We start from the raw sequence: 25,541 nt of genomic DNA, 5'->3' as shown, positions 1-25,541 counted from the left end.
AAACCTAGGCGTCCCGAAGTCCACGCTCCTATTGGTTAGAGGGGCACAGGTTTTACCCAATCAGAGAGGCGTCTTCCATGAATGGGGAAACCAAATCTGAGCGCTGCTCTCTGATTGGTCAGAATCCCCCATCCAAAAGAATCGGTATCTCCCGTGGGCTACGGCGACCCCAGCCCTAGAGCCGGGGCGCAGGGGGGGTCCTGAGCCCGGTGTGGGGGTACTGGGCACAGCTGCGGTCCCAGCCCGCCCCTGGCCCCACAGGGACCCCAAACTGCTCCAGGTCCACTCACCGCAGTCCCCGGACGGCTCCGGGGCCGAGAGGGCCACGTTTCCCAGAGCCTGTTCTCCCGTTCCGGCCCCCCCCGCGATGGATGTGTCCCCGCACCAGTGCCCTCGGGGGGTTCCCACCTCTCCAGCCCTGGGGTCGATGGGGCTGTGACCTCTGCTCCCGGCTGGGATGGAGCCAGAGCTGAGCCTGGGCTGGGTGGGATTGGGAGGGGTGAGAGGGTGCGCAGGGGGTTGCCAATTAACTGCAAATTAGATCTGGCTCAGCAGCAGCATCGCCTCCAGCCCCTCACATCCCCCAGGGAACTGGGGCATCGATCGGCTGCAGCTGCGGCGGGAGCGCATTAACCCTCTCCCAGCCCTCGTCCCGTTTGCTCTGCTGGGGGATCTGGTCCAGGTCTGGTCCTCTTTTGCCCTCCCGTGCACGGGTCCCACTCCCCAAGCCCTGCAGGAAGTGGGATCTCACCTTGGTGGCCTCTGTGCCACCCTCCGGGTGTGCGATGCCACCTTCCCTGGGCCCAGAGAGCCACCGGTGTCCCTGTCCTGCCGGTGTCCCTGCTGGTGTCCGTGTCCTCACCGGTGGCTGTGTCCCCGTTGGTGTCCGTGTCTCCTCCAGCACTGTGGGCACATGGCACAGCCTCCTGGGGCTCAAGCTACACGGGGCGGAGGGAGAGCAGTGTGGGCAGAGCCACGGGCTGGGCTAGCAGAGCACGGGTGACGTCCCCGAGCCTCGCTGCTCCCATGGGAGCCAGGGATGCGGTCACCTGAAGAGGCTGCACCAGTCCTGAGTGACTGTGATGGAGCTCATCCCCGCACCCAGGGCAATGGGGATGGTGGTGCAGGTGCCTGGGGACAGCTTGGGCACCCCCCGAAGGCCTGTGCCACACAAGGGGTCTGTGGCCAACCTCTGTGTACTCAGAGGAGCGTGTGTGCACATGTGAATGGCCAAGTGTGTGCGTTATGCATCCCTGCCAGGCTTTGCTCTGTCTGTGCCTGGGTGCCCACCAATGGCCCAAAGTGGAGGGAAAGCCCGCCCATGCCTCAGTTTCCCCAGCAGCACAGGGAGGGGATGGATGCTCTGTCCCCTGGTGACCACCAACACCAGCCCCACGGTCCCCCATGTCCCCCCCATGCCCTGTGGCCAGCCATGGGGCACATGAGGGTCCCTGCGCTGTGGTGCAGCCTGAGCTGGCACCGTGCTGTGGCTCACCGGGCACAAGCTGTTGTTTTGCAGGCGGGTGGTTAAATGAGGCATCGGTGGATGTGGTGAGCCATTAACCGGCTGTGCTGCAGTGGGGGCCCCTCATCCCCCTGCGCTCCACTGTGAGGCAGGAATGCTGCCCTGGGCTGCGGGCTCTGCCTGCACCTCGCGCCTGGGGCTCCTGTGACCCATGGGGCCACGGCACAAGGGGTGGCTCATCCCCAGGCTCTCTATCCATGGATCAGGGCCAGATGGGTGACTCCCCCCCCGCGGGAGCTGCATCAACATCTGCCCGTGCTCAACATCTGGAGACCCCATCTAAACCCCAGCCCCTGGCTCACCCCCCTGGGCCACGGCTGTGCTCAGGGATGAGGCTCCTCAACCCTGCCTCTGCTCCCACATGAGCCCAAAGCAAACGTGTCCTCAGAAGCCCTCACTGGCACTAAAGCAGCCCTGGCCATGGCGGTGGCACCGGGGGCACTGGGCCAGTGCCGGGCAAGCTGACGCAAAGGGGCAGATGGGCTGAGCCGCCCCCACTCTGCTGGAGTCCCCCTGCCCATCCTACCCCACTGCATGCACCAGTGACCACCTTCACCCCATGAACCACTCAGTCCCCATCCCACCGGCTGCAGGGTGCTGGTGCTGGCAGCGGTGGCTGTGGCACAGCGTTCCCTCCAGGGGTCCTGAGGAGGGAACGTGGTGTGAACCGGACCCAGGCACACGGTGCTGTCACCACGCTGGCAGCTGAGCACAGAGCTGCACCACCGCAGGCACCAGCGCTAATCCCATCAGCCTGGACAGACACTCAATAACCGGGACTGGTGAACGTCCTCCTGGGTGGCTCCGGCACTGCCACCCGCTGAAGGTCACAGCATCTCCCCGGCGGTGTCCCCAGGAGGCAGGGACCAAGGCGAGGTCCTGCTGCACCCCAAAGTGACCTTGTGCAGTGATGCCACTGCTCCTGCCTGGGGAGAACCAAGCCGTGGGGCTCCTGCCCGGCCTGGCAGCTCCCCGATACCTTCATGGGGGGCTCCAGCGGTGAGTGAGGAGCTGCCGTGTCCCTGAAAGCCCCCATCCGTGGGGTCTGTCCCCCATCTCCATCCCTTCTGTGGTCCTGGCTCCCTCCTATTGATGCCATTGGGGCCAAAGCCAAAAGCGGGGTTCAGAGACTCTGTGCTCCCACCCCAAAGCCCCACAAGAGGTGTTGGGGCAGGCAGGGAGCCAGCGGAGGCTGGGACTGGGCACTCGCATGGCGCAGGCAGCCTCTTGGCTGCAAAGGCTGGGAAAAGGGCAGGCAGTTCCTGCCGGCAGCCCGGATGCCATGGTGATGGGCTGCTCCCGGCATGAATACCCATGAGCTGGGGGGAGCAGGGAGGCCACAAAGAGCTGTGCCCTGAATGCAAAGACCCCACTGATGCATCCCGGCCGCACAAAGGGCTGCAGCCATGCGTGGGGCTCCGGCACGGCACAGGGCTGTGGTGAGTGGATTTGCCCACATGGTGTGCCGAGGCTCCCCATCACAGCACCCCGGGGTGCGGGGCTGGGGTCCGGGCTCAGGGTCGGATGGATGGGGGCTGGATGCGGTTCCCTTGGCAACAGCCGGTCCCAGTTTCCACCAATCGATGTGGCAGGCTCGTGGCCTACATAAGCGCCCGGCGTGTGCCGATGCCGTGCCGAGCCCCGGCAGATGCGCTTGCGAAGCCATGGCCAGGCTGACGGGCACCCGGCCCGGCCGCTGCTGGGGCTGCGCCGCTGCCTTCCTCCTCCTCCTCCTCACCGTGCAAGCGGGTAAGGGCGGCCGTGCCTGGGGGGAGGCATGGAGGGACCCCTCTGCCACCACTGGGTACCATGGTGGGGCTGGGCTGCGGTGTGGGTGAACGGTGGTGCCCATGGGAAGCTGAGCACGGCTCTCCAGCTGCCACTGTAGTGAACTGGGAGGGATGGATGCAGCTCATGGATGTGCTGAGCCCCACAGCTGTGCCCTGCGGTGCCAGGGAGGTGCCGGCAGTTAGAGTTGTGCCCCTGGAAAACTGGGTGCTGTGGGCAGCGATGTCCAGCACCATGGGGCTAAGAGCTCCTCATCCTCATTTTCGTCCTCATCCCCATCTCCATCCCTGCTCAGCTGGGTTTAAGCTGGCGCTGGGAAGGGTAATTGGACAGCTCACTGGGAGCAAGATGGGATTTGAGAGAGATGGAGCCAAATTCACCCTGGAAGAAGGATGCTCCAGGGAGCGGATGTGAGCTGTGGAAGGAATGAGGGAGAGGAAGAGAGGGGCGAAGGCTCTCCGTGCCCACAGGAGCACAGAGACCCCTGTTTCACATTCCCACATCCCCCTCCAGTCCCTGCTGGGAGCCCAGCACTGGAGGGACATGGACATGGGGGGACGGTCACCCCTGGTGCATGCCTGAGCCGGGACCAGGAGCATGGCAGTGAAATTCGGCTGGGAAGGAGATGCTGGTTCACAGCATCAGTGAGGAGACAGGGATGGCAGCAGGATCTGCAGTGACACTGGAACAGCTGGGATATCCAGGCAGCTCGGACCATGGGGACCCCATTCCTGGGTGCAGGGGCTCTCGGGTGCCCCATGGGTCAGGCCGGGAGGCAGGGTTTGGGGGTGATGCCCAGGGCTTGCTCTGCTGCAGCAGGGCTGGGATCAGGGCTGCAGCCCGGGCTGTGAGCCAGCGCTGCCCGGCGCAGGGCCATTTCCCAGCACGTCCCAGCCCGGGACATGGTGGTCTCACCCCTTTTGCTGCAGAAAAGCAGTTTTTTGGCTCCTCAGGACACAAATGTCCCCGTGTGCCCTTAGTCCTCCCCACACCCCTTTGGCACCAGCCAGTTCTTTGGCACTGGGGTGGGAGGGGGGAGGATGTGCACAGAGCAAGGCTGCCCATTACCCACCCAACCCCACAACTGGACCCCCTTGTGCTGTGCCTGGCTCCTGGGGTGCAGCTCTGGGACGGTCCCATCTCCCCCCAGCCCAAAAAGCTGACCTGAGCGGTGAGGCCACAGCCGCCACCATCAACCACTCACTGACGCTGCTGCAGCGGCTGCAGGAGCTGCTGCACAACAGCAACAGCAGCGACTCGGTGCTGCGGGTGCGCACGGCGGCCTCTGACGAGGCCAAGGTCTTCCACACACACCAGCTGCTGCTCAGCCTCCAGAGCGAGGTCTTCGAGAGCCTCCTGCGCAACCAGAGCGTCCTCACCCTGCACGAGCCCCCTGAGACCGCCGCGCTCTTCGAGAAGTTCATCAGGTACCTGCGGACCCCACGGGATGGGGACAGCAGCAGGGATGCAGCTCCAGTGGGGACCGCGGGAACCCTATGGGATGGGGATGCCCGGAGGGATGTAGGCAAGGAGGGGAGAGGTTCCTCTGGGGACCATGGTGGGATGGGCTTTGTGTGGGGATGCAGGCACGGAGGGAGGATGCTCCTCTGGGGACTATGGGGACTCAACGGGAAGGATGACTGGAGGAATGCAGCTAAGGATGGTCCCCTGGGGGTACTTTGTGGGATGGGGATAACGAGAGGGATGTAGACAAAGAAAGAGGATGCTCTCTGGTGACCATAGGAACTCAAAAGGATGGGGTACTCAGGAGAATACAGCCAAAGAAGGATGCTCCCCTGGGACCCAAAAGGATGGGATGCTTGGAGGGATGTGGCTAACGAAAAGGGATGTTTCTATGGGATGGGGACACCTGGAGAGGTGCAGCCCAGGAGGGAGAATGCTCCCCTGGGCTGATGGAGCCTGTGTCTGGGCTGGGAAGGGGATGGAGGGACACCAGCATCACGTCTGCACGCTCTGCCCCAGGTACCTGTACTGCGGGGGGGTCTCCATCCTGCTGCACCAAGCCATCCCCATGCACCAGCTGGCCAGCAAGTACCGGGTCTGGGGTTTGCAGCGCGGCGTGGCCGAGTACATGAAGAGCCACTTGGCCAGCGAGTCGAGCCAGGGGCACGTGGTGGGCTGGTACCACTACGCGGTGCGCGTCGGGGACGCGGCGCTGCAGGAGAGCTGCCTCCAGTTCCTGGCCTGGAACCTCTCTGCGGTGCTGAGCAGCGCCGAGTGGGGCTCAGTGAGCGTGGAGCTGCTGCTGCTGCTGCTGGAGCGCTCCGACCTGGTGCTGCACAGCGAGCTGGAGCTCTACACCGCCGTGGAGACCTGGCTGGGCCGGCGGCAGCCCGAGCCTGCCGTGGCCGAGCGGGTGCTGCGCGCCATCCGGTACCCCATGATACCCCCCAGCCAGCTCTTCCGGCTGCAGGCGCAGTCGGTGGTGCTGGCGCGGCACCGCGGTGCGGTGCAGGACCTGCTCTTCCAGGCGTTCCAGTTCCACGCCGCCTCCCCGCTCCACTTCGCCAAGTACTTCGACGTCAACTGCAGCATGTTCCTGCCCCGCAACTACCTCGCGCCCAGCTGGGGCTCCCAGTGGGTCATCAACAACCCGGCGCGGGACGACCGCAGCACCAGCTTCCAGACGCAGCTGGGCCCCAGCAGCCACGACGCCGGGAAGAGGGTGACGTGGAACGCGCTGTTCTCGCCGCGCTGGCTGCCCGTCAGCCTGCGCCCCGTCTACTCGGATACGGTGCCGGGCGCCGTGCAGGCCGCGCGCATCGAGGACGGGCGGCCCCGGCTCGTGGTCACCCCGGCCATGAGCAGCCCTGACTTCGCCGGGGTCAGCTTCCAGAAGACGGTGCTGGTGGGGGTGCGGCAGCAGGGCCGGGTCCTGGTGAAACACGCGTACAGCTTCCACCAGAGCTCCGATGAGGTGCCCGACTTCCTGGCGCACGCCGACCTGCAGAAGCGCGCCTCCGAGTACCTCATCGACAACTCCCTGCACCTCCACATCATCATCAAGCCCGTGTACCACTCCCTCATCAAGGTGAAGAAGTAGCGAGGAGGAGATGGGTCCCGCTGCTGGACTGGGCCCAGCCCCACGGGGGGCTTGTGTTTGGTTCTGCTCGTAGGTAGATGGAGGTCCCTGTGCCGGGGACCCCAGGGCTGTGCTCTCCACTCCCCATCCCTCCCCTATGGTCCTCCTTGCCACGTCCAATCTCCATTGCTCCATCACTGTCTCGTGGGGAGCTGGCTGAAGAGGGACTTTTGACTAGGACCTGTAGTGACAGGACAAGGGGGAATGGATTTAAGCTGAAAGAGGGTAGATTTAGGTTAGATTTTAGGCAGAAGTTCTTCCCTGTGAGGGTGCTGAGGCGCTGGCACAGGGTGCCCAGAGAAGCTGTGGCTGCCCCATCCCTGGCAGTGCTCAAGGCCAGGTTGGACACAGGGGCTTGGAGCAAGCTGCTCCAGTGGAAGGGGTCCCTGCCTGTGGCAGGGGTTGGAGCTGGAGGAGTTTTAAGGTCCCTTCAATCCAAACCAGGCTGGGATTCTGTGATGACACTGGGAGCCCCCCAGCCCCGTGCAGGTGATGCAGGAGGTGACACACGCAGCCCACGGGCACATCCTGGCTCACAAACCCCAACAGGGAAGAAGATGGGGGCAGGAACAGCCCGGCCTTCCTGTGATGCCTCCCCTGCGACACTGGGTCCCTCCGTGCCGGGTGATGAAGCCATGGTGCTGGCTCTGGCTGTTGTCCTGGGTACCCAGCACCCGGCAGCTCAGTGGTGAGCTGGGTGCATGCCCAGGGGTGGGGGGTCCGGACGCCCGCCCTGCCCTGGCACCTCCATCCCTGCCTAATAAAGCCAGAAAACGAACACGGGGCATATGGGGACATCTTTGGATGGGTTTGGCATGGGCAGAGCTGGCTCCCATCCCTACCCCTGCCCGTTGCCCCCAGCTGGGGTGGCTCGGGACGATGCTGCTTGGTGCTGGGCTGGCAGGATGGGTGCTCATCCCGCTGTCCTGGCACAGAGTCCGGCCTCTCTCTGGAGGGCGATGGGCTCAGCACCAGTGACTCCATCCATCCTTGCTGGTGGCTCTGGCACCGCTCCTGGTGATGAGTGATGGGCGCTGCTCCTGCCAGGGGCTGGTGGGAGCTGGAGGGGCAGAGGGACCCCAGCACCTGGGGAAGGGGCAGCCCCTGGTGCTCACCCCACTCATGTGCAGCTTTGCATGGCTGGGGAAGCACCTTCCCACCACCTCTCCTTCCTGGCACAGTCAGGGCTGGCCCATAATGAGGTGCTTCGTAAGCTGCAAACCTGATGCTCTGCTCCTTCCCTGCCCCTTGGAGCTCCCAGCCTGGAGCTGCAGGTGCCTGGTTAATGATTCACGGCGGGTAAGCAGAAGGTGTTTACACAGCATGGATAATCCCAGCCCAGGCTCCGCAGGCTGCTCCTGCAGGGAGAGCAGCAGGTTGGGGCCATGGGGCTTTGCTCAGCATCACTCTGCAGCTTGGAAGGGGCACGGTGCTGCACCAGGACCCTGCTGCCACCGCCAGGTCCCTGCTCTGCTCCTTGGGCTGGGGATGCTTTGCCATGGTCAGGAGCTGCGTTTGTGGCGCGAGGAGGGGAGATGAGCAAGAGGCTGCGATTCCCCCCCTCTGCTCAACTCTGCTGCGAGAAATCAGGAAACGTGACGTGGAAAACTCCTCTTTATTCACCCTGAATTAAACCCCAGTGAGCTGGGAGGACGAGGGGCAGGGAGCACCTGTGCCCAACACAAGAGCTCCTGTGAGACCCACGGGTCCTACTCCTCCTGCAGAGGGAGATGTGGGGTCAGGGAGCTGTGTGGGGCCCCCCCTGCTCATCACCCCACTGAGACAGAGACCTTCAAGCTCTGCCCAGCTCAGGGGCAGCAGCCTCAGCCCCACACGAGCCATGGAGCAGCAACCTGAGCAAGGGGGAAACAACAACTGACCTTGGCAGCATCCTCCTTCTTCCCCTCCTCTTCCTTGGGCTCCTGGCTCTCTCCCTTGGGCTCTTGACTCTCTTCCTTGGGCTCCTGGCTCTCTTCCTTGGGCTCCTGGCTCTCTTCCTCAGGCACCTGGATGTTTTCCTCGGGCACCTGGATGTCTTCCTTTTGCAAAGCTGCCTCCTCAGTATAATCCCTAACCTGAAAGGCAGAGGCTGATCCCTGTCCCTTGCCCCATGGCAACGAGTCCCGGCTCCCGCTGCCGGTTCATCCCATGCCCGGTACCTTGCCATGCAGCTGCCTCATCTCTGCCTCTGCCTTCCTCCGCAGCTCCGCTTGGATCACCTCTAGGAACTCCTTCTGGGCCCGGGCAAACTTCTCCTGGGGGCTCTCTGCTGGCACCTCCTCCGTCTCCATCACTCGGCTCTCGGACCTGGCGCGCTCCTTCAGCCGCATCTCCCGGTGCCGCGCCTCCAGGATCTTCTCCCGCCTCGTCTCCCGCTCGAACATCTGGGGCAGGGGGTGCAGGGTGAGGGGGGACCGCAGGGCTCAGCGCCGAGGCTTTGTGACCCACGCAGCGCCCAGTGGCTCGGGGTGGACGTACGGCATTGACCAAGTTCTTCTCGTTCCTCCGGAGGGTGCAGAGCACCGAGGAGATCTCCATCACGCTGACGGTGCCCACCTTGGAGCCGCAGGCAACGACGCAGCCGCTGTCCTGCACGCGCAGGCTGGACAAGGGCTCGTCACAGACCTGGGGAGGAAGGACGGGAGGTGGTGGCACTTACCCGTGATGTGATGCCCCATGGGGGGACACGGGCAGGATGAGGTAAACCCATGCGGTTGCCAAGAACAGGAGCCTACGTGTGAAGTTTTGGGCACATGGGGCTTCAGGCACAGCTTGGGGCTGAGGGGACCTGCTTGATGGAGCTTATCCCGAGGTCCATGTAGATGGGATGAGGCTCCATCCCTGGCAATGCCTGCTCCGTGCAGGGCAGGGTGGCAGCTCTGCCAAGGAGCCTGCTGCCAGAGGGACCCGGAGCCACTGGGGACCCGACCTTCAGGCTGAGGAAGGGGTCCTTCTGCTTGAAGAGGAAGTCCCAGATGTCCAGCATCCCGTCTGACCGGGTGGTGAAGAACACAGCCGGCCTCACGGGGCTCCAGCACCCGTCCGTCAGGTAGGCTAAGTGGTACCTGCCAGCAGACACGATGCAGCGGGGATGGGCTCGTGGTCTCCACGGCTGCTGCCTGAGCAGCACCTTCAGCCACTCTCTTGCAGTGCCCTCAGCCATGATGGCACCGCTCTGCCTTGGTGACCACCCCACCACCTCCTGCCTGACTCGACCAGAGCAGACCCTGCTGCTCACCAGCCCTCAGCATGCTCCTCCACAGCAAAAGAGATGACTTTTGGCAGGGCAAACACCCCAGCACCTACTTGGTCCACATGATTGCGGACTCCTTGGCATCCTCTGACCAGATTCGAGCAGTCCAGTCGCCGACTGTCAGGAAGATTTTGGGGTACATGGGGTTCCTGCTCAGGGCATAGACAGGTCCATGGTGGCCACTGTAGGTGCAGGTGATCTTTTCGGTGGGTATCTTGGCCTTGCGGTTGCAGAGGATGACGATGCCCTGCTCCGTGCCCACCATGAAGTTGGTGGGCTGAGGGTGGGAGGAGGATGCAGAAGCTGTCAGCAGCTCATGGGATCCCACCACACGTGGGGCAGCAAAGGGCTCTTCTGTGGGAGCAGGGGGATCTGGGGAATTCAGGTATTGGAAGACTGGGATAGCAGCTACAGGAAACCTGGAGAGGGGCTTTGGACAAGGGCCTGTAGGGACAGGCCAAGGGGAATGGCTTTAACCTGCCAGAGGGGAGACTGAGCTGAGCTCTTAGGCAGAAGCTCTTCCCTGTGAGGGTGCTGAGGCGCTGGCACAGGGTGCCCAGAGAAGCTGTGGCTGCCCCATCCCTGGCAGTGTTCAAGGCCAGGTTGGACACAGGGGCTTGGAGCAAGCTGCTCTAGTGGAAGGTGTCCCTGCCTGTGGCAGGGGTTGGAGCTGGAGGAGCTTTAAGGTCCCTTCCAACCCAAACCAGGCTGGGGTTCTGTGATTTAGAGACCGAAATGCCAGCAAGACCCCATGTTTTGGGAGACATCCACTCCTGATGCTCAGAGGTGGGTGGGAACACGCCACGGGCTGCAGCACGATGCTCTGGGTCACTCTGGGCATCAGCCACTTGTGCTGTAGCCCTGGATCCCTGCCCCGGCTCCGGGTGCTGCACTCACTGACCAGGGAACTCTCAAACTCCAGCGTGACGGCGCCCAGAGCATCCTTCAGGATCCCTTTCCGGGAGATGTCCAGGACCAGCTTCTCAGTGGGCATGGAAAGCTTGCGGATGTCCCACCACAGCACCTGCAGGGACAAGGAGTGGGATGGGCCTGCAGGGATGCTCCTGCCTGGGCTGTGGGTGCTGCGAGCTCCCTGTGCCAACCCCAGGAAGCTCTTTTGGGCTGTCAGCTCCTGCCAGGGGGTCCCTGTGTGAGTGCAGGGCCCTGCTCTCTGCCCCTGCTCTTTACCTGCCCATCAGTGGAGGCTGAGAAGCAATCGGTGTTCGTTTTGGACTGCAACCAGACAGCTCCGTACACGGGGTCCCTGTGGCTGGCCTCCACAGGGGACACCTCCACGGGCAGCTGCCCTTTCCTGGTGTCCCAGTAAGCTGGGAGGGAAAAGGAGATGTTGAGATCTGCACCATCCCTTCCCTGGCTCCTTTGCTTGCCACTTGTTTCCCAAGGAGATGCTGCCCCACTGCCCAAGCCAGAATGGGAGCAAACCTCACTGGGTGCTCCCCCCACACCTCCCAGCCCCACAAGCACCAGGGATGCCCACCCTGAGCCATAACACAATTTGCACCTTCTGCAAGCAGCGGCCTGGAGGGTGGTAACATCCTAAAGAGCATTTCCTCAGCTCTCATCAATCTGTGCCAGATGCACAGCAATACCCAGAGGCAATAAATCCCCCCTGGCTCCCCCTGCTCTGCACAATGGGCTGTGCAGGGCCAGATGTGGTCTGAGCAGCCCCTTGTCAACACTAAACAGTGCCTCTTGCACTCAGTGATGCTGAAAACCAGCCTGTGTGACCTGATCCTCCCCTCCTGCATGCCCAAAGGATGCTGGCTAAGGCAGGTCCCTCTCGGACACATTTCCTTCTCCTATTTCCCTATCTCTGCCCCTGACACAAGGTCTATGGTGGCACCGAGCCCCACACGCTCCCGCTTGCCCACTGCTCATTAGGTAATTGGAGGTGACGGAGGGACGGGGCGAGGTCCATCCCCTCCATCACCCCGGAGCGTGCAGCATAGCCCTGCTACACGTGCCCTGCCTGCTGCCGGCGCTGCTGCTGCTGCAATCGGGAAGGGAAACAGCAGAATGAGTGCAATTAAACCTGGCCGAATAAATAACAGAGCCATAAAGGAAGCTGGCAAAGAGCAGCCCTTTCCAAGCACTTGAACAGCAGCACAGGACAATCCAGGGCATGAAATGATGGCAACGCTCCTGGGCTCTTGCCATGCCGTGAGCTGGGGCTGAGGCTGGGCATGGCACACGTGCTGCTCCATGTCTGCTCCAGCGATCCCCGCAGCGGTGTCACTGCCCCGAGTGCCTGCAAAGGGATCCAGGCAGGGTCCTCCCCTCTCCGGGTGCCTGCAAACCTCCAGGGCTTCAGGCCCTGCCCAGGATATTCCCAGCTGCAGCACTAAGGACATGATGTCTTTGTGAGGGTAGCAGAGCTGGAGCCGGGCTCTTACTGAACTAGAATGAAGACCCTTGTTCATACAGCTTCACATTCGGATTAAGGGCCTGTAGGGACAGGCCAAGGGGAATGGCTTTAACCTGCCAGAGGGGAGACTGAGATGAGCTCTTAGGCAGAAGCTCTTCCCTGTGAGGGTGCTGAGGCGCTGGCACAGGGTGCCCAGAGGAGCTGTGGCTGTCCCATCCCTGGCAGTGCTCAAGGCCAGGTTGGACACAGGGGCTTGGAGCAAGCTGCTCCAGTGGAAGGGCTCCCTGCCTGTGGCAGGGGTTGGAGCTGGAGGAGCTGTAAGGTCCCTTCCACCCAAACCATCTGGGATTCTATGATGGATCCGTCTTCCTTACCCATCAGCCCATTGTAGCATCCTCCCACCAGCATGAAGGAGTCTTTGGGGTTGTATTCCAGGGTCACGAGAGGCGATGGCGGCTTGAGAACTATCTCGGGCCTGCTGGAGTTCTCTGCCAAGAAGGGATGAGTGAAGAGCAAAGTGCAGGGGCAACCTGGAGGGCGAGCACCCACCTACAACCCAGCCCCATGCTGCTGCATCCTCTCCTCCACACCGGGCTGGATGAGGTGGCCGTGGCACCAGGATACCTCTCATGAGCCAGGGAAGGGAGGGACCCCTGGTACCCCAACCCCTGGTACCCTGACCCCTCCTTTTTATGTTTTTCACCCCAAACCACACAGGTCTGAGAGAGCTGTGACAGAGCAGGGCAATTCTCCACTGCGCCTGTACAGCCTCCACCGTAATCAATCACAATTGAACCACAGCAAGACAAGAACCGCATCAGAGCGGGGCTCAGCTGCCTGCTGTGGTCACAGGCTCTGCAGCTCATGGTGCAGTGCGATGTTAGTGGTTATTTCCCACCTGTTACCCAGCTTTCTGGTTCCATTCCTCCCCTTCTCCGCATTGATCCGTGGTCACAGCAGACCCCAACCCCCTGTTCACCCGCTCCAGAGTGCTGTGAGGCTTCATTACACGCTTTGAAGACACAAAGTGCTTCCGCAGCGGCAGCATCACTGACTGGTGAGCCCTTCCCTTACCCAGATCCCAGATGTACGAGTCAAGGCTCATGTCTTTCTTGCTTTGCTGGAACTCCAGGATGGAATAAGCCACTGCCAGCTTTTTGCTTGCGTTGGGGCACCAGGAAAGGTGCGTGGCTGTCCTCTTGGCTGTGTTGGGATCCCTTTTTGACAACAGGACATCAAATAAAGACGTTGTTAGTTTGCTAACAGCTTTGGCAGGCCCTGGGATGACTGTCTCCCAAAGGAAACTGGGGGAATTGCAATTAAAATAACTCGTGAGCATTGAGTGCAGGAAACGATTCTCTTGGGGGTTGGGTGGAAGGAGAAGAGTTGATGATTTAATGAAGTCTTTCCAGTTATATGTTTCTAAGAATCCAGCTATGTTACTTCTAGAAATGACCTAAACTGCCCCTGACAGTGGAAAATTATCTTTGAGGCATAAAAGGAATTCATCACATCCTGCTTAAAGCACTGTTAGGAGATGCTCAGAGCAGTCCCTGGATGGTGGTACCTAGCTCCAAAGTGCTTTGGGCAGGGTGGAGAGGAACGGATGGAGTTAAGGAGCAGAGGGCTGCAGCAGGGCTCCATCCACGAACCCATCCAGCACGATCCTAAAGCTGCTGGGTTTTCCACCTCCTTTGTCTCCAAAGGCAGGTTGATACGCGTGGTGCATGGAGCGCCCGGTGAGCCCCGCTGCCTGTGCTACCTGATGGTATTGATGGTTTTTGCAGAGGGGGGCTCGATCTCCACCTCTATCATCTCCTCCTCTTCAAAGTACTCCTCGTAGATGTCGATGGCATTGTTCTGCTTGACGCAGTGCTCCATCAGCTACGGGGGAGCACAGGCAGGGGCTGTGGGCAGCTGCCTGGGCAAGGGGACAGGCAGCGGGAAGGCAGGGGGCTCTGGGAGCAGGGCATGGCTTGTCCTTACGGTGCCGAGCTGTGTGATGACGTTGATGTAGTGCTCATCCTTCTCCAGCTTCTTCCTGAAGCGCGCTGTCTGATCTGCGTCGTGCAGGTTCACATCCTTGGGCCAACCGCCCTCCACGTGGTTGACACCACGGGACTGCACCTTCACTCGGTCCGTGTTGACCTGGGGGTGGCCGGGAGGAAGCAGAGCAAAGGTTTGAGCCAAAAAGGTGCAAAACCCGACCTAAACCATGCTGTGAAAACACCGTTCTGCCTCATTTCCCATAGGAAGGTGGGCTGGGAACACTGGGGCTGTTCAGAAGAGAAGAGAAGCTGTGTGGAGACATCAGAGCAGTTTCCAGTGTCTGAAGGGGGCTACAAGGATGCGGGACAGGGATCCTTCATCAGGGGCTGCAGGGATAGGATGAGGAGTGATGGGTTCAAACTGAAATGGGAGATTTACGTTGGATATGAGGAAGAAGCTCTTACTATGAGAGTGGTGAGTACTAGAACAGCTTGCCCAGAGAAGCTGTGGCTGCCCCATCCCTGGCAGTGTTCAAGGCCAGATTGGACCCAGGGGCTTGGAGCAAGCTGCTCCAGTGGAAGGTGTCCCTGCCCGTGGCAGGGGTTGGAGCTGGAGGAGCTTTCAGCTCCCTCCAACCCAAACCATCCCATGACTCCATGATTCACACTCTGGGAGGCCGCCGGCACCCAGCCCTTACCTCGTGCTCCGACATCTCGGTGCTGTGCTGCACGTAGGTGTGCACGGGGTCCCTGGGCACGAAGTTGTCGGCCAGGCCGGGGTCGGGGGGGATGTCCACGTTCACGATGGCCGCCTGGTCGGAGAAGCAGCAGGGCCGGCCGAACTCGCTGCGCTTCCGCGTGTACAGGTACGAGATCTCCATTGCGGCTCCGGGGCGCCGGGACCGGGGGTGCCGCTGCGGGGGGGACCGGGGGAGGCCCAGCCGAGCAGCACCGCGTCTGCTGTTGCCAGGCAACGCCAGGCGGCGATCACGTGACCGGTGAGGGCCGTACTGGTGCCGCACGGCGGGCGCCATGGTGGGAGGGTAATGGGTGGTTAATGGGCTGCGGTAATTAGCGCATTGACCACGCACGGTTAATGGGGGCTCTGCTTCACCGCCCTGCTATGGGGGGGAGCCAGGCTGGGGCCACCCCTGTGTGAGGGGACTGGGCCGTGGCCGCTGTTGGGGATTCCCTCTGTGCTTCCCCTGACCCTTCCTGCTCAGCCCTGGGAGGAGGGAGTGCTGCGTCATTCCCGCGGGAGCAGGAGGGGATCCCGGGAGAGGCAGCCCTGCAGCTGCAGCGGCCTGGGTCCGGTGGGGTCTGGCATCAGGAGCCAGCGCTGCTCCCCACACACCCAAACACTCCATGGAAGCCCAGCCTGGTTTGGGTTGGAAGGGACCTTAACGCTCCCCCAGCACCACAGCGCGGTGGGCAGGAGGGGGCCTGGTGCGGCTCAGCCCAGAGAATGTTTCGTACAAGTGTTTATTGTCCTTCCCCCACAGGGCACATCCGCGTCGGGCTCCAGCCCCTGGGGAGGTTTAGTTCACATGCGTTTAACACCAGCTCTATTACCAGTACCGTTACAGTCAAACATCAACCCCCCCCAGTATTCCCTGGGAGTTTCCAACAGGGAGCATTGCAGTCACACGGAACACGGGGTAAGGGACTGAGGGGAACATACAGGTTATTGTTAAAAGACACAGCGAGTCGCTGCTATCAAGTAAGAGCCCGGAGCTGGCCCAAGGGACAGCCTGGCTACCCCAGCTGTTAGCCAAAGCGGGGATGAGGGGATGGAAAACCACAACCAGCAGCACAGGAGGCTGCTACCTGGAGGGAGATGAGGGTTAAGGATAAGCCTTTGCTCTCCAGGGAAGTCCATACCAAAACAGGCATCCAAAAAAGATCCATTTCAGGTCATGCTGCTTCCCCTCCTGGCTCCTTGAAGGCCTGGCAGGACCATGCCCTCCCCAGGACCACATCCTGCCCCAGGGGTGCTCGTATCCCCCTCCGAGGGGGTTTGTGGCTGTCCTGCAGAAGGAGGGGAGCCCAGCACAGCCCAGCCAAGCTGAATAGCCCAGAAGAGCCTTCAAACCAGCCCAAAACCTGCTACCACTGTGCACTGCAGTGAAACCCCATTCACACAGAGGCAGCGAGTCAAACGGCACCTCTGCTCTGCAGAGAACTCATAAAACCTGGGAGCAAAGCAAAGGAAAACCAGCGAGGACAAAGCATCCTTAATTCTACAGCCCCTGAACCCAGGGCAGCAGCGAGGGGGACACAGGGAGCCGGCTCCATCCATGAGGAGCGGGAGCTGGGATCACTAGTGGTTGGTGCTGCATTGCTACGGGAGCGAAGGAGCCACCCATGGTCCCAGGCTGGGTGCTCCAGGGAGCTGGAGAAGGCTCCGTTCCATGGCATAAAACATCCCCAAGTGGGGAAGGACCGGAGGAGCCCACGTGAGGGTGTGAAGCATCCCCAATCTTCTCAGCGTTCGGCCCCAGTCACTGTCAGCCACAGGAGAGGAAGACTTGAAATGGAGAAGGAGCTGCCAAGAGGGAAAAGGAGGGTAAAGGGAGCCCGGGGGCCTCCCCACTGCCGGGGCTCGTCCTCTGGCCATTGCCGGGCTTCCCACCACGTCTGTCCCGGGTCTCTTTGGTTTCCCATCACAGGAACGCCGGTGGCACCGTCTCCTCCTGCTGGGAGCCGCGCGGGGCCAGCCCTAGGCTGGGACCTCGGTGCTGTGGGGCCGGACGTGCTCATCGGTGACCGACAGGTAGGTGGCTCGCATGCTCGGGGAGTACTGCGGGGACAGGACGTGGGGTCAGCGTAACTGCAGCCCATGGTGTGACCCCCACACCACCCCTGCACCACCAAGGGCTGCTGAGCTGCCAGAGAGAGCCCGAGCATCATAGGAGGGAGCTTAAACCTCATCCACTTCCAAAGCCCCTCTCCAGGTTTCCTGTAGCCGCTTTAGGCATTGGAGCTGCTCCAAGGTCTCCTCTTAAGGAGCCTTCTCTTCTCCAGGCTGAACCAGCCCAGTCCCACCATGCTCCATCCTTTGGATGGAGGCATTGAAGCAGATTAAACACTGTCAGAAAAGGAGGGGGAAAAAGTGCACCAAGAAGGGGATGGAGATGGAGACCATTCCCACTCCCAGCACACAGGAGCTGCAAATCCTCTTGTACCTCCCGAGCCCTCTGCGCTCCTCCCAAAAGCAAACCAGCTCCATGGAAAAAGGGATGGAGAGAGGCACTGAGGAGGGGAAGGAGGATGGGAACCCAGGACAAGGCGGGAGAAGGAAGCAGCTGAACTTACTCTTGATGGGCAACTTAGCTCCAAAAGAATTGATGCAAATGAAAATAAAAAGAAGGAAATAAATCAAATAAAGCAGGTGTTAAAAACCAGGGAGGGCTCAAAGCAGCAGCAGGAAATGGGGACGTGCAGGGGTGACTGGGACAAGCATCCTTTCAAAGTCAGAATGAAGAAATAAAGCAGGAGAGCAAGGGAAGAAGGGAAGACTATTTTGGTCTCCTTTGAGCACGTGGCTGCTGACCTCTCCCCGCAGCCTGGCAGGATCTGGGTTAGTGAGACGGGCAGCAAGGATGCGCTCATGGATAGGGCAGGAGGAGGGAGCCGAGCTCACCCCATCCACCATCAGTGCCACAGCGGAGCAGAGGGGCCCTGTGCCCCCTGATCCCCCCTCTGCCACCCCCCAGGGATGTCACAAGAAGGATTTGGCCTCAGCCGTCCACCGTACCGTGGGGGGAGGAGAGCCTCTACCGATGAGGGGCACGTTCTCATAGCGTGGGTTTCCGCCAAAGAGCACAGCTTGGTTCCTGAGAGGGGAGATCCCAGCAGTGAGAACCCCTCCTCCCCCTGCACCCAGTGTGGGTGATGCTCCATCCCTGAGCTGTGCGGTACCCCCATCCTCCTGCACCCAGTGTGGGTGATGCTCCATCCCCAAGGTGTGTGGTACCCCCTTCCTCCTGCACCCGGTGCAGGTGATGCTCCATCCCCGAGGCGTGGGGTACCCAAAGGTGTGAGGGGAGGTCTCACATGTACTCGGAGACGGGTGCGTTGGAGATGGTCTGCGCCGGTGGGTGCAGGCTGCTCTGGCTGCCCAGGCTGCTGCTGTAGCTGCAGAAGCTGCGGAGCTGCCCCCGTGCCGGGTTGTGGCTGGCGATGCGCCGCGCCTGCGGGTTGAAGGGGTCCTCATCATCCATGTCATCGTAGTCCCGGTCCCTGCGGAGACAAGGCACCAATGATCATCCCCCCCCGGCCCCAAAGGCAGCTCCCCCCATGCCCAGCTCATGTCCCCAGTGAAGGCAGGGCTGCAGCAGACCCACCGTCCAGTGAAGAGCTTCCATGCTCGTGGTGTGGCGCAGATGATGGTGGAGAAGGAGGCAGCCACCAGCAAGGAGAAGAGAACCAGGTAGAGCAAACCTTCCACCCCATCGTAGCAGATGCCAATGAGGGCATCCAGGTAGTCCTGCAGCAGGAGATAGAGTACGGCAGTGCTGGTGGCAATAGGAGGACCCCAGGAGATGTGTGTCCCCAACCTGACACCTCCCCCCCTCACCTTATGCAGCCCCCGGCAGTCCAGCATGGCCGTGAGCTGGTGCAGGCTGGTCTCTGAGGAGTTGAGGAGCTGCTGCACCCCCAGAAGGTCTTTCTGTGGGAGAATGGGGGGTCAGGACAGCGGGATGCGGAGCAGGGGAGAAGAGATGGGGCTCCCCACAGCCTCTACCTCGGCTGTTGGGAATAGGGGCAGCGCAAACTGGATCAGGCCCTGGATCTGGATCTGCATCGTAGTGAGCGAGCGCTGGAAGACGGTGAGAGCCTGTGAGGAGGAGCAGGAGCAGTCACAGAGCTGTTCATCCCATGGGACACCCCCTGCAACAGGCAGTACCAAGCGGGGTGCAAGGCTCCCCCATACCTGCTGGAAGGGGTTGCTCAGGCCCTGCTCACAGTACAGGTAATAGTGAACCACCTCTGCAAAGCAAATGGGAGACGTTGGTACGAGCGTCCCAGCATCGAAGGACACCGGGTCCCCAGGCAGGTTTTGGGGTATCACTGGTGTCTCCCCCCAGCACATCTCCACCCCACAACCAGCTCTCACCCGCACTGATGTCACTCTCCGTTTGGTTCATGATGAACTTGTCTGGGGCCACGCAGAAGTCGCTGGTGCCCTGGGGGGACAAGAGGGACATCACTGGTGCTGGGCAGGATGGCGACTGGTGCCCTCGCCCCCTGGCTCTGCCCTGGCCCCACTCACCACTGCCGCCGCCGTGTCCACAGCCACAGAGGCCCAGCTGAGGATGAGGGTCAGCAGCCCACAGCACAGCATCCTGCGGGGACAGGGGTGAGATGCGGAGGGATGCAGCTCCTGGCACCGCCGAGCCCGGCACCGCCATACTCACGTGGTGAGGAGGCATCGGGAGCGCTTGGCCAGCCCCAGGCAGGCCAGGAGGCAGACGGTGAGCACCAGCATGAAGAACAGGAGATAAGCCAGCCACCTGCATGCAGAGGAAGGCTCCATCACTTGTGTCCCCCTCACGTCCCCAGCCCCACCGGCAGCCCCGCTCACCGGTAATACTCGATGTAGGCGACATGGCCGGCAAGCACGGTGAGGTCTGTGCTGGTGCCGCGCCACACGGGCAGCCCCGTGAGCTGCAGCACGATGCTGCCTGAGAGCTGCTGCAGGAACTTGAGGGTCTGCAGGTAGTCCCCCCGCGTCGCCAGGAGCTCGTTCAGGCGCTGCAGGTGCTGCTCCAGGCCCACCTGCATCTGCAGCGTGGTGTCCGCTACCTGGGGATGGATGCGGGATGGTCAGTACCTCCGGGCCTTCCCAACATCCCATCCCAGGCAGTGCTCAAGGCCAGGCTGGACACAGGGGCTTGGAGCAAGCTGCTCCAGTGGAAGGTGTCCCTGCCCGTGGCAGGGGTTGGAGCTGGGTGAGCTTTAAGGTCCCTTCAACACAAACCACTCTGTGGTTCTATGATCCATGGGATGCTCCCTCCAGGACAGCAGCTCCATATCAGTGCCCTGTGCTCCAGCAGGATCCATCCTCTGGACAGCCCTGCCGCGGCCCCCACGGCCCTTCCTGGCCACAAAGGGCCCATTTTGCAGGGTGACATCACTGTCACCCTGTGATCAGCACGGCACGGCTGCCTGGGGCTCAGCCTGGGTCCCTCCAGCTGGATGCTTCTCCCTCCACAGTGCTTGAACCAGACCCAGGATGGAGGAGGGATGTGACCCTGTGGGACGTGGAGGGGATTGGATGAGGGGACCCGGTCCCATGGCCCTACCAGCGAGTCGATGCCAGTCAGTGTGTGGTTGGCGTGGTCCAGGGCATACAGCAGCTGGTACACCCCATCGTTGGTCTCACTGTTCCCATAGAAGCCGATGCCGACGGCTGCACTGTGGGCAGAGAGAGGACCCCTGATTAGAGGGAAGGAAATGCTCACCCCAACACAGGTGCCTTGATTTGGGGGCAGGGAGGATGTAGGGACACCGGTTGGACTGGGGACACTCCCTGGAGCATCCTGGTGTTGGGGGGACCCCTTACCTTTGGCAGGGCAGAGCCAAAGGAGCTGGGACAGGGTCAACATCGCAGTGGGGAGTGCTCACCATGGCTGCTTTAGCACTCGTGGTGGGGTCAGAGCTGGCCCCGAGGAGGGATGTGCCGGGCACGTGCCCGGTGCACGCGGTGTCCCCTCCACACAGCAAACGCCATAAATCCAACAGACATGAACCCATTCACCACAATTAAGCCTTTAGCATTCACAAGCAGGCTCAGCGCGGCCGCGGGAGAGGTTCAGAGCCCCTGGGGAGCTGCAGGAAGCTCTTTTGCTGCCTGCCAGCGGGCACCATGGCCCTCCTGCCACGCTCTGTGGGGTGCCCGAGGCTGGAAAAGCGGGAGCGATCCCGGTGGGAACACACCAGGATCTTTAGTGCCATTTCCCTGCTCCACACCACGCTCCAGGCAGCCACCTCGCTCCGCCCAGGGAAAGCAGCCCCTTTGTCTCGTGGTGGAAGGGCCCATGTCCCAGCCCATCACCCCGGCTCAGGCCAGCGGGTGGGGGATCCCTCCCAGCCATAACCCGAGATGGGTTTGGGAAGTGCCCGGAGCGCTGCCGGCTCCCCTCGCTAATTGCTGTGGTTGCAATTAAGAGCGGGAGCAGCCGGGACCCAGCAGCTGGGTCACGCTGCCGCTCGCCATCTGCTCCGGGCTGGGATTAGCGGCCCGGCCCCGCTCCCGGCTGGGATTAGCTGGGAAAGAGGCACGGCCGCAGTGGGGACAGGGCTGGACCGCGGCCGGACCCCAGCATCGGCGGCTGCGAGGATGGAGGCAGGGATGGGCTGTGTTTAATTGCATGGATCTAATTAAAGTAACTCATGGCTGGGGCTGAGCACCTCGTGATGGGGGCACAGCACCATGTCCCCATCCCCATCCTCACCAGCAGATGAGCCCGGCGGTGACGGCCATCCAGGTGACACAGCAGGAGTGGGGCCGCTTGGTCTCAGGGTGCTGGTCCCTCTTACAGCAGCATAGGCAGATCAGGTACACAGTGAGGAAGAGGAGGTTGAGGCCGAGGCAGACGGCGGACACCAAGCCCAGGAAAAGCAGCGACTGGGAAGGAGAAGGGGCAATCAGCGCTCGTGTCCCTCACGTGCTGCAGGATGCGGGGGGATGAGGCCACGTTCAGAGCCCCACGGGGCGGTCACACGGGGAAAGAGGAACCGTCCCCGTCCCCATCCCGGGCCATGGAGACCGGCTCTAAGGGGTGGTGCAGCCACCGGCGCTGTCCCCCCCTCCGTTTCGGGGCCATGGCGGGCCAATGCCTCGGGGCAGGGGGGCTGCAGCCGGGTAGGGGACACCACCGAGCGCCCAAGGAAGGGGTAACCCGGGAGGGGGGAAGGCTGCGGTGCCGGTACCGGCCGGCCCGGCGGGGGGGCCCCGCTGCCCGCGCGGGGAGAAGCGCGCTTTGTGCGGCGCTGGGGTCAGAGCTGGCGCCGGGCGAGGAAAGGGAAGGACGGGGAGGAGGGAACCCCGGTACCGGGAGCGCTGCCCCGGAGGGCTCCATCCCCGCGGAGGAGCGCGGGGTCGGTACCTGCTGGTAGTCGGCGTCCCGCGGGCGGAAGGCGGCGGGCACGCTCTGCAGGCGCAGCCCGCGGTGGGGCAGGCGGTGCAGCCACGACACCCACCACGGCGCCACGTACCCAGCGCGGGCGGGCGGCATCGCGGGGCCGCGCTGGGGCCGCCGCCGATGGCGGGGGGGAACCGAACCGCGCCACTCCGCCCGGGCCACGCCCCTCGCCACGCCCACCCCGATCGTGCTCCGCGTATAGATTTGCGCGTCCGGACCCTCCTATAGGGACACTGCGCGTGGACCACGCTATAGGGGCCTCGCATCCCGTCACTGCCCTTCTACAGGGGCACCGTACCCATCCCTCCTGCTATAGGGGCCTCACACCTTGTCAGTAACCTTCTATAGGGGAGCTGCACCCCACCACCCCGCTGCTGTAAGGGAACCACACCATGCCCATCCCCTCCCTGTTACATGGACCTTACCGTATCACCACCGTGCTACAGGGACATCACACCTTACCACCATCCTTCTGTAAGAGGAACCACATCCCCTCCCCTCCCTGCTACAGCAGCCTCTCCTTGTCACCACCCTATTATAGGGACACTGCACCCCACTACTGCCTTTTTATGGGGGCACAACACTCATCCTCCCTTCTATAGGGGCCTCACACCTTGTCACTGCCAGGCTATATAGACAGTGCATCCCATCACCTCCCTGCTATAGAGGAACCACACTCCCACCCTGTCCCTGCTATAACATGGCCCCCTGTCCACAAACTGTAGGGTAGGTTCCATATTGTCCCAGGCCCACCACATCCCCCAGGAAGCACCCCCCAGCATTCCTGAGCCCCAGAGCAGGGCTGGGGGCTTGGGTCACCAAATGAACCCCTGCAGGATCAGCCAGGGCCGCATGGACACACACACATCCCAGTGGGGAACAGTCAGGTTTATTTATTGTAACAAACAACATCAAAACTCCCATTTATTGGCTCATTTCAGCTCCTTGACGGCCAAACCTGCAGAGGAGAGAAACTGCTGGTGAGAAACGGCTCCACTCACACAAGAACCCCATACCCCAGAGCAGGGACACATCCCAGGATGGGGCTCCCAGTGTGAGACATCCCCCCTGGGACACCAGGAGGTACCTGGGGGCAGTGACTGCTTCAGCTTTTCGGCCTTCTCCTTGTCCGTGATGACCAGGGTGTAGAGGTACCGGCTGCAGCGCACCTTGAACTTCACGTTGTCCTTGTTCTTCTTGATCTTGACGGCTGCAGGGTCAGGAACAGCTCAGGATGGAGCCACCGCAGCCCAGCTCCCCCTGTTCCCCAGCCCTGCCTGCACTGGAAACTCCCAAATTAAGTGGATTTTGAAGCACCAACAGCCTCTGCTGCATCCCGGGGTTCAGCCCCAGGCTCCTGAGCCGACAGCTTCATTTTGAGGCTGTTTTTACAACAACCAACATGAAGAACTGGTATACCACCCATTTCCACACTGCAGATCCCCAACTCGACACCCAGCGCTCCCCAAAAGCCATCTGATCCGAGCCACTTGGCTGGAGCTGCTGGGAAATCCAAGTGGACCAGCACAGGAATGCTTTGTGAGGGGCTGCCAGCAGCTCCATCAGCGTTTCAATGCAGAACTCTCCCTCTCACCCACACCAGTGAGTTAACAAAAGGCTTTCAGTGTGAAAGCGCCTTTTCCCTGTGACGGCCAGATCCAAATAAGCGAGAGAATAGGGAAAACTCCTCACACATGGCTAAATACTGAGCTGAGGCACTGCCAGAGCTTCAATCATCACCATATTTGTACGTGCAATGGAAGGAGACACAAGTTCGGCCAGGATTCACTTATCAATGCGACAGCCCTGCCAGTGCCTGACACCCTGCAGTGATTTGAAGCCTACAGAGGGTCAGCAATGGGGTGATGTGAAATGAGCTTCCAAGGCGGCGCTTGGCTGAACCCCCCTGGGTGAGCAGCAGCAGCGTAGCTGAGGCAGCACTACAGCAGCCACCCCTGGAGAACCCAAGTCCTGGACCCACAGCATCCCCCTGCCCAGGGTGGCCTCGCTCACAGGTAAACTCTGAGCAAAACCAGTTTAAATCCCAGCTGTTTCACGTCAGCACTGGGGCAGCGCTCCCGAGCCAAGGAGCTCCATGGGGATGCATGGTCCTGCTGCCCTGCTCCCGTGCTGAGGCTCCCACCTCGCCCCCGGGGCTCCAGCAGCCCCACACTCACACTTGGCGTCCTTCCTCCTGGCTGTCAGCAGGAAGTCTTTGATCTCCTCAATCTTGCGGGGCTGGGAAGCAAAGCAGCGCCTCAGCACACACGGAACACCCCAAAGACCCCCCCAGCTCACTGCGGCCTCTGTGAGCCCCGACTCCCACAGCCACGACTCCCTCCCAGGGCCTGCGGGGTTTCTGTTCCCTGCAGCCAGGTTTGGTCTCCGACAGGACCGTGACAGCCGCAACACATCGCGGGGTCTGCGCTGCCACCCGCAGCACCACAGGGGCCGGGCAGGATAGGGACCCCCCGACCCGCCCCCTCCTCACCATGGTTCCGACCGGGCTCGGAGCGCTCCAACCTGCGAGAGACACAACCCAAGATGGCGTCAGTCCCACCGACCCCCAACGGCCGCCTACCGCCGGCGCCCCCGCACCCGCCCGCAGCCCATCGGCCACCACCGGCTCATCCCGCGTCCCCTCCGCTCCCCGAGCCCGCCGCGGGGCCGGCCGGTCCCGCACAGCCGCGGATGGCGGCGGATCCCGCATCACTCCCCCCTCCCCTCGGCGCCATACTAACAGCTCCCTCCTCAGTGCACAAACCGGAAGTGAGCTCCCGCTTCCGCATACAGGGCTTAAACCCGCCCCCTTGGAGCGTCGCTACGGCTCGGGCCGAGGGACAAAAAGAGCCCAGTCGCGATCGCGGTGGAGAGCGCGATTCCTGTGATGAGTTGGCAGGGTCTCAGCCCCGTGCCATGGGCAACGGAGGGTGTGCAGGGAGCACCGGGCACCTCTGGCCTCCCGCATCCCTCCGTGCATGGCTGGATGGGTCGCCTCTTGCATTCTCCTGAGCGCCCGCATCTCTCCGGAGGGATCCCGGAGATGGGGTCCTGCGCGGGGTTCCCCCCCCGAGAGATGCTGGGGCCCGATGTCTCGGGATGCTGGGGCTCGATGTTTCGGGAGCGGGTGTAATGGAGCAGCTTCGCCACAAGAGAGAGCTTGAGCCACACTCAAAGCTACTCAAACGACCCTAACCCCCTGCAATAACCATCGGGGGATCGGGGGGGAGCGAGGGATCCCATCCTGTCCTTGCATCCCATCAATCTCTCTTATCTCGGCCCCATCCCACTGAGCCCTATGTGGGGGAGGAACAGTATATGGGTATGCTGGGGTGCTCCTCGGTAATG

General features: G+C 62.0%; 4 protein-coding genes across 4 annotated transcripts; 1 reads left to right on the top strand and 3 right to left on the bottom strand.

Moving 5' to 3' along the window:
• Positions 1-3,189: 3,189 nt before the first annotated feature.
• On the top strand, positions 3,190-6,377 carry BTBD17 (BTB domain containing 17; the record flags this gene model as incomplete). The annotated part of the gene is made up of 3 exons (XM_080629306.1): positions 3,190-3,274; positions 4,464-4,740; positions 5,297-6,377. 3 exons carry the CDS (start codon positions 3,190-3,192, stop codon positions 6,375-6,377), a joined length of 1,443 nt encoding a protein of 480 aa, XP_080485432.1.
• A 173-nt stretch (positions 6,378-6,550) lies between these two features.
• DNAI2 (dynein axonemal intermediate chain 2) lies at positions 6,551-14,924 on the bottom strand (the record flags this gene model as incomplete). The annotated part of the gene is made up of 14 exons (XM_080629635.1): positions 6,551-6,597; positions 7,259-7,502; positions 8,297-8,491; positions 8,576-8,800; positions 8,895-9,041; positions 9,346-9,481; positions 9,723-9,946; positions 10,571-10,693; positions 10,858-10,997; positions 12,430-12,543; positions 13,130-13,272; positions 13,818-13,939; positions 14,042-14,203; positions 14,742-14,924. The coding sequence occupies 14 exons, from the start codon at positions 14,922-14,924 to the stop codon at positions 6,551-6,553; spliced, it is 2,205 nt and encodes a 734-aa protein (XP_080485761.1).
• A 1,838-nt stretch (positions 14,925-16,762) lies between these two features.
• Positions 16,763-22,286, bottom strand: TTYH2 (tweety family member 2; the record flags this gene model as incomplete). Its single annotated transcript, XM_080629099.1, has 14 exons — positions 16,763-16,843; positions 17,801-17,879; positions 18,100-18,285; positions 18,390-18,532; positions 18,623-18,715; positions 18,791-18,883; positions 18,980-19,035; positions 19,163-19,232; positions 19,319-19,391; positions 19,464-19,559; positions 19,631-19,851; positions 20,352-20,463; positions 21,504-21,676; positions 22,158-22,286. The coding sequence occupies 14 exons, from the start codon at positions 22,284-22,286 to the stop codon at positions 16,763-16,765; spliced, it is 1,605 nt and encodes a 534-aa protein (XP_080485225.1).
• A 774-nt stretch (positions 22,287-23,060) lies between these two features.
• Positions 23,061-24,957, bottom strand: RPL38 (ribosomal protein L38). The gene is made up of 5 exons (XM_080629680.1): positions 24,935-24,957; positions 24,685-24,716; positions 24,371-24,431; positions 23,281-23,403; positions 23,061-23,151 (listed from the first exon to the last, which is right to left on the bottom strand). The coding sequence occupies exons 2-5, from the start codon at positions 24,685-24,687 to the stop codon at positions 23,126-23,128; spliced, it is 213 nt and encodes a 70-aa protein (XP_080485806.1). The 5' UTR covers positions 24,688-24,716; positions 24,935-24,957; the 3' UTR covers positions 23,061-23,125.
• Between the last annotated feature and the right edge of the window lie 584 nt (positions 24,958-25,541).

The sequence above is a fragment of the Psittacula echo genome, assembly GCF_963264785.1.
Source record: "Psittacula echo genome assembly, chromosome: 14".
Lineage (NCBI taxonomy): Eukaryota > Metazoa > Chordata > Aves > Psittaciformes > Psittacidae > Psittacula > Psittacula echo.
This window is presented reverse-complemented; position numbering and strand designations above follow the sequence as displayed.

Coding starts and splice junctions, on each gene's coding strand:
- RPL38 (XM_080629680.1), bottom strand. Junction 23,404..24,370: donor CAGGAGGAAGGACGCCAAGT/GTGAGTGTGGGG, acceptor CTGACCCTGCAG/CCGTCAAGATCAAGAAGAAC. Junction 23,152..23,280: donor GAAGCAGTCACTGCCCCCAG/GTACCTCCTGGT, acceptor TCTCCTCTGCAG/GTTTGGCCGTCAAGGAGCTG.